Source organism: Carassius carassius, chromosome 43 (assembly GCF_963082965.1).
Source record: "Carassius carassius chromosome 43, fCarCar2.1, whole genome shotgun sequence".
Taxonomy (NCBI): Eukaryota; Metazoa; Chordata; class Actinopteri; order Cypriniformes; family Cyprinidae; genus Carassius; species Carassius carassius.
This window is the reverse complement of record NC_081797.1, coordinates 11,608,040-11,616,190: the sequence shown is the minus strand read 5'-3', so window position 1 is coordinate 11,616,190 and position 8,151 is coordinate 11,608,040. Positions and strand designations below refer to the sequence as shown.

Here is an 8,151-nt window from a genome sequence, read left to right as displayed (position 1 = left end):
ACAGTTACAAAAACTCCACTCCTACTAATAATACATAGTTATATTTTTATAATATTAATAATTAACTAAACTAAAATCACTACTCCTAAGCTATTTATTAACTCATTCATGTGTTCCTTTTATAATAAGTGTATATTTTAGATGTAGTATATGATTATTAAAATTTTCTATGAATTATTATTACAACTAAAAATACAACTAATATCACCACTAGCACTAGTTCTTCTTTCTTTATTTTATATTATTAATTTAAATGCAAAAAAAAATAATAATAATAATTATAATTCAAATAAACAACACTACTACTTCTATTTATTTATTTAATTGTATTTATATAATTATTATCGTAAAATAGTTTGTCATTTTATGTCATAAAATGTTTATTATTATTATTAGGTCAGTTAAGATAGTATATAATAATTATATGATGATGATGATGATTTATGCTGAGTAATAATATATTATATATGCTATCAAATGAAATATCAGATCAAACATTGCCAAATCAAAATGCCAGATCAATGAAAAGAATACAAAAAGAACATCAGCCTTTTTCGAACGCTGTTCCCCCCACGCGATCTCTGTTCTGCACATTTAGCGCGCATATTTGACGCTCTAAACGTATTTACATTTGTTGTCATGCGCATTCCTCATGTAAACTGTTGTCACAAGTATCTCATGCTGCGCATCAAGACACTTGAATAATGCGTATGTCTTCTAGCTAATGCATTCACAAATTCACAGTTTTGTGCGATTATCTTTATTTCAATTAGTGTGTCCCTCAGCATTGAGCAGTCATTGGCGGAAAACCCCACTTTACAGCTCCATATCTAACAGTGTTTACTCACAATACAACAATATCATGCCTAAAAAGGACAAGACGGTAGGGCTCGTTACATATTACAATGAATGTTTCATGAATATTGATATCTATTCATGCATTTGTATGAATAACCATAGGTTTTATAATGACAGCAGTAAACCATATCAGCTAAATATCAGTCAAGTGTTAGCTTTATTTCTTGTAACGTTATGTTCTGAGTGTCAGTTAATGATATTAACCTGTAACAATGTAAAACTATATTCTCTTTTAGAGCAAAAGCAACCCAAAACCACCGGAGACACCCCCCGGCCCGGTTACTAAAGTTAAAGACGGGACGATAACAATAGCAATACATGCTAAACCCGGAGCCAAACAAAACGCAGTCACTGGTTGAGTATTGTAAATATATGAAGGAACAAGCTTAGCCTTCATCTGTGAGGAGTCCATAAGCGTTGTTTTGTGACAGATGTGTCTGAGGAGGCGGTGGGGGTCGCCATCGCTGCGCCGCCGACAGACGGAGAGGCCAACGCCGAGCTGCTGAGATACTTCTCCAAAGTCCTGGAGCTGAAGAAGAGCCAAGTGTCGCTAGATAAGGTCAGCAGCCCGCTATGATGTATGCAAATGTTTTCTGCCCACTATAATGATACATTATTAATAAACAATATGGTTTTATTGCTTCATAGGGCTCCAAATCCAGAGAAAAGGTTATCAGGGTGACTGCAGATGTCAGCCAGGAGGAAATCTTGAAGAAACTGAGGACAGAAGCTAGTGGTTGATACTGAAGTGGAGCCACATTTGATTTGATCTTTATCTACATGTCACAGTTTACATCTTAAAACCATACAATATTATATTTACATTTTGTCAAATAAAAAGCAATTGTATTTCTTATGTATTACCAGTTTTTAATCATTTTGTGTTTAATGAAGATGTTGAATGCAGCCCAAACATTTTTGTAAGGATGAGGAAATTATGATCTTTTAAATGTTTAATAATATGGCTCAAGGATTTTTTCCCACTAGTTCAGATTTTACATGCCTTGTCAACATTGCCCATGCACCATTTATTCACATTTTATTTCTGACTAAATACAAGATTTGTCACAAAATACATATTTTACATTTGTATTGATATATATATATATGTATGTATATGTTTTTTTTTATTGGTGAAGGCACTGAAGTTCAACAAAATTATCCTGCTCCTGCCTTTTTATTTTTTAAAGAAGTGCCTGAGGTTTAGTGACAAATGTGTTCATTTGAAGAACCTAATTAGTACGGTTATCAGACATTCTCTAATAAGCTAAGAACCTATCACAGAATATAAAAGATTTTTAGAGTCTCAAATATCAGCATTTGTATTTGGTTTAAAATCTTATATTTGGTATCATTGGGATATTAAGAATGTATCCATGGTAATTTTTTAATCATATGATTTATATGACACAAAAGTATTTTACAATCACACATGCATAACAGTGCAAATCAGACTCTTTGTGCATTTATGTTAGCTGTGATTTTCACAACACGCATGAAAATGTAATGTAATAGTGTAAAATTAGTGTAATAGTAAAATTAGAAAGGATTATAAATGAAACTATTCTTTTGTTTTTGATTATTTACTTAAGTACATTACAAAGTAAAGAAGCAAATATTTTTATTATTAGGAAGGAGGCATTAGGAAAGGAAAAGCAATGAGGACTGACACATGTTTACATTTCATCACGCAGCCATAGCTCTGCATCCTCCTACATTCATTATTCTTGCAATATAACCTTTCCATAAATGGAAACCTCTGGTTATTTGCCTGTTCCCAGAGCTCGTTCTGTAATCAAACTGATATTGCATAGGCCTTATGAAATGAAAACAAATTATTTTCATCTAAAAATGTATCGACTTGTTGAATTAAAAATTTGTTGTCAGAGATATCCAATTTTACAAGACTTTACACTTGTTATACAATAAAACCACACGAATAGGTCTTATTTTAAAATGATCTGTTTTGTGAATTACCAAAAAGGGTTACTGAGACCTGAATGATCAAATTCTGCTCATCAGCTACTATACATATATATAATAAAATCTTATAAACTGGTTGAACTCCACAGATTGTTTCGATTTAGATTCTTAGATTTATTCCTACAAGTGATTCAATGATATATTTCTTTCTTTTACAACTATAAGCTTGATTAAACCAAATTATGTTGTCATTAGGGCAGTCATGAAGATATATCTTGTTATTACGGGATGTGCGGATGATTTATGCCCTGTGGATGGTGAAATCCTATCAGTAATTGAGGAGAAATGCATCTTTTAGAGCTAAATGAAGATGAGTGGGAGGAGAAGACATGCTGGCCCTTCTTCTTCTGAAGTCATATTTCACAAAGCTGCCTTTCTGAAAGCCATAGAGCCATACAATATGTCATGATTTAAACACTGTTCCGTTAATGGGATGAGTATCTATTAAAGTCATTGTGACATATGTTAATTGCAAGATTACTTCATTTAACAGCTGCCCTCAGCTATTAGCTGTGGCCTTTTCATGTAAATCTGCATGAGTCATTGAAATAACGAATTTATATCAAATTTTTTTATGCTATTGATCAGGCAAGCTCTCATCCTTGACTTCAAGTGCGGCCCTCTGCTGGAAGTGCAGGAAATATATTAAAATATGACACCTTAGCTAAACAACACAATCTTTCGCTGGCAGCTACACTGTACTGCATAAATCTATGAAGAAGATTTACATATAAATCACAGTCTCAGTGTTTACCACGAATATTACTTTAATCTTTCTTTGCAGATATCAAAACTGGTGACTTATTACTTATGCTCAGCCAGATACATCTCTCCTGCTGGTATTATGTTTACAGTATAACTGAGGCAAATTATATTTCATATCAGCCTATAGCACATGAAACCCCTCAAGCCCTTAAGACCAACTCATTGATGTATTGAACTGAGACCATTGTTTATCTATAAGATCAGTTTAATATTTAATGATGCATTTTTAATTACCCAAGGGGACCCGTGCCACACAGATGTGTACAGTGACAACTCCACATCTGCTTTCAGTGTTAATAATGACACTGCTCGGATATCAAGTGAATCCAAGATGTCTCTGCATGCAGTAAAAGTATACTAAATTGCATTTTGAAGAAATGTTTACAGAATGAATATCTGGATTATTCAGGATCGTTCATTCATGCATTAACCCATGAACAATCATTTTATTTTTTTGACCATTTTATTTATTATTCATCCAAACCATTTGTTCTATTGGTATTGTTATTTTTTTTTTTTTCATTTTTCAAACCACTTGTTCTGTATGTACAATTGTGAGTTTATTTAAATAAATAAACCCTAAAGACAGTAGGACAAGTTTATTTTTAATTTTTTTATTATTATTAAATTTTTTATCAATCCATTTTCCAAACTGTTTGTCCTATAGTGTTGCAGGTTTATTTTATTTATTTGTATTTATTTATTTTTTATGTAGGATCGTGGGTTTATGTATCTATTTTATACCATTCCAGAATCCAGTATTTGTAGCACCATATTATCTGTAATACTCTTCGTAACACCAAAGATAAATATAATCATAATATTATGTGGCATCGCTGAACAACTTACAATTTAGAAACAAAATTAAATTAAATAATACTTAATACTGAATACTCAATGACTTCTAGAAATTACATATAAATAATTAAACACAAATATGTCACAGATTTCAAAATAAAATATCAAAAATAAAAATACTTAATATTTCAAACTTAATGAATGAAAATGCATACTTTTGATGATAACATGAATGGTGGTTAAAACACACACAAGGTTAATGCACTTAAACGAAAATTTTAACAGAGAAGTACAGGAAATATTCTCTAATTTCAACCCCAATCAAGTGGCTTACCATGGTTGCTCTTTTGTCCTATATTACAACAGACCCACCCCACGGATGCCATCAGCATTTTAATTGAGTGTTTGTTTTTTTCTTCACACACCCACTTAGAATATACACATACCAATCAGCAGCTGTATACGGTCCATCTGAACATGTACATCCAGATCACGTGACAATATTGACTGGTGACATGGGAGTAGGGGATGAATCAAGAGGAGATAATGAGGCCTGGTCTCTCCCACACAGGAAAAGTGAGTCCTACAGGGATTCATCTTCAAAGAATAGGTATTTGCTCTCATTTTCACACATGCAAACTCATATCCTTGCATATACTTGGGCCCTTTTATTAAACACTTTCTTGCCTGGAAGCACACCCATACGTATTAAATTAAGCTTAAACAAAAAATAACAAACAGATTTTGAGCAAGCATTCCCACACAAACCCCTTCTCGAGACAAAAGCCAACGATTTTAATAAAGTGAAAGTGCACTAGTTTATAACTCATAATATCTGCAGTATTTTGCCAGCTTTGCAGAGGCTGATGATGTCACATGGCATCCAAGACCAGAACAGGAAGCTCAGAGATCATTAAAACATGGCCTTTGAAGAGTTTCTCTATGATCTCGTATGCGTTATTTCTCGTTATTCGCTTCTTTAATCATGGCAATCCTCCAAACACAAATTCCTGCCAAAGTAAATGAGCGCCATTTATTAATGTCTGACAAAGCAGCTTATGAGAAAAACTTCACCGGCTGCTAAAGTGACGCTCGCGAACATTCTACTGACATGAAAAGTAATGCAAAACGAGATGACAGGTTTACTCCTGGGGTGCCGATAAAATCAAGTTTGCTACTGGCCCCTTGCATTGGGCCTGATCTGCTGTCAGAATGAGGAATTGTGCAGATGTAGGAGACAGCTGTAAGTGACATGGCCTTTAAATTCAGGGGGCTGTAAGCACCAAAGACTGCCGTCCTGTCTCCTCAGGCCTGAGACATGAGAAACAGCTCTGCAGTGGCCAGTAAATACACACAACTGCTGCTAGCTAGCAAGGGAATTTGGGAACTTTATGAGTGTTGCCTTGCGTCATTTGTCCTGACTGACTGTTTACATCTGCAATCTAGCAATTCCATTGGCATTTGTTTTAATGAGTTTGGCTCTGTAACACCTCTGATATACAGCTACAATTTTTTTTCATAATATAATATAATATAATATAATATAATATAATATAATATAATATAATATAATATAATATAATATAATATAATATAATATAATATAATATAATATAATATAATATAATATAATATAATATAATACAGATGAGGAAATTGATTTTTGCACAATGCAATTCACAGTTATTGGCCAGTTTATTTCGGTGACTGACAGTGACTAATGAGGGATGGGTTTTTTTGTTTTTCTTTGTCTATTTTTTTTATTTTTTTATTTTACAGAATATGTTCATGCAGCATCATTAATGTTTCATAGCAAATCCAGCTATGAAGGAACAATAAACGGTTTTATTCTGGACATTTTTATCCAGCTAAAACACAGCCGTTCAGAAGTTTAACAATGCAAAATTTCATGATTTAACTAACTATACAGAGCGCATGGATCACATTCAACTATAGGCTGTGAGTTTATTTATTTTTTATTATTTTATTTTTTATTAATAAATTTTTATTCATTTATTTATTTACATTTTATATTTAAATTGTATTTATTTAAATTGTATTTTTATATATTTTTTTTTTGATTTATGGAAACTTTCCAAATAATACACAAGTATTTAATTTATGATACTTTCTGCTAGTTACATTGTTATGCCAGTACGCGCACCACCAGATTTTTTGCAAAGGTGCATATTTTGTAAGTTCAGGTCACATGTGCACTGAATTTCTTTTGTACTAATCAGTTTTTCCACAAGGTGGCACCACTTGCCAGGTATAAAACGAAACTATAAGGAGACAGAACAACAAAAGCAACATATTACCAAAGACTGCAACAACAACAAACACCTGCGCCAAAGACCGGTCCCATGGCAGGGACTGTTTTTAATGAGTGAGTCTTTAAATCATTCACTCAATGATTTGTTCAAAACACTGATTCGTTAGCACAGTGTTCTTCTGTCTTTGTTTAAAACAATTTTTATTTTAAGAACAAAAACAGTAACAAAAATAACTGGCAATATTGTATCTAAAATGTTTTTTACTCATTTTATTAACATATCTTTAAACTGTTGAAGGTAAGCAATATCACACTTGTGGATAATCATCTAATGTTTGCAATCACTGCCTGGAGTCCAAGCTGAAAGTGCAAGTTTAGAAAAGACCTATTTGAGGTTAGTGACCTCTGAGAGGTTAATTTGATTCTTTCAAGCAGGATGTAATTATATGTTTAACACTATCAGGGTGTGCTTCACCTGATAAGTACCTTGTCTGACTCATTTCTGAGGCAAGTTGTTTCGTGGTGTTCCCTTCTGATCAATGAGCAGATCAATGGACAGATTTTTTTCCACAGGCCTTAATTTCGACTGTCACTTTGATAAACGAAACAGTGGATGTGGAATGCCTGAAGTCCATGTTTAAAATGGACACACTGACCAATCTGTGCACATTCAGTGCCTGTCACTTCCTACATGATTGTGTTAAATGCACAATTAAGAAATAGTTCTGATCTCCCTTTCTGCAACAGTGAATATGATGCACTAACAAATTAATAGCTTGTGAAATATCTAACTTGCTTCTTTGAACTTCTGTATGATCGGGCTGATTCAAAACAAACTTGTAACCAAAAGCCAGTTGTTTTTTTTATAGTTTTTTATAGTTTTGCTGAAGTTTGTTCAGGACATTCTGATTGCTACAGGAATAGCCTATGCACAAATGATGTGCAATATAAGACAAGTTTTAAATGTGATGGGTAATATCCTCTTCAAATCAATGATAGATTGAGCATATGCAAAATGGTGTGATATAGATACAGAGCTTAGTCAGGGTAGCTCCATTTTTAATTTTTGACAGGAATGAAAACGAGCATGTTATAGAGAAGTACAGATCGTTCAGTAGATCGTATTGTGTAACAACCACAACATATCAACAGTTCAGCTGACTAAATTTCTTTCAAAAAAAAAAAAAAAAGTCAAAACCTTCATAACATTTTTTTTTACCCCATAACAGTTTTGAAAGTTATTAAGAGTTAAGTCATCTAGGATCTCTATACAGTGAGAACCACTGTTATTTTTATCTACGTTAAAAGGTCTATGGGTTAACCATTTAAGCGAGAAAAGTTTATCCTTCAAGTGTTGGTGCTTGAACAATATTCTAAACAACCAATTGTTTTAATCATGTTGTGTGTCACCTGTTGAGCATAATAGGCTGTAACCACAAATTAAGCAGTCTTTGTGCTTTTTTCAGTGCATGAAG

At 32.9% G+C, this 8,151-nt stretch overlaps 1 protein-coding gene across 1 annotated transcript; it reads left to right on the top strand.

The window, feature by feature from the left end:
* Nucleotides 1-633: 633 nt before the first annotated feature.
* Nucleotides 634-1,718, top strand: c43h15orf40 (chromosome 43 C15orf40 homolog). Its single transcript, XM_059536371.1, has 4 exons — nucleotides 634-883; nucleotides 1,095-1,212; nucleotides 1,290-1,417; nucleotides 1,507-1,718. Exons 1-4 carry the CDS (start codon nucleotides 725-727, stop codon nucleotides 1,597-1,599), a joined length of 498 nt encoding a protein of 165 aa, XP_059392354.1. The 5' UTR covers nucleotides 634-724; the 3' UTR covers nucleotides 1,600-1,718.
* Nucleotides 1,719-8,151: the final 6,433 nt, after the last annotated feature.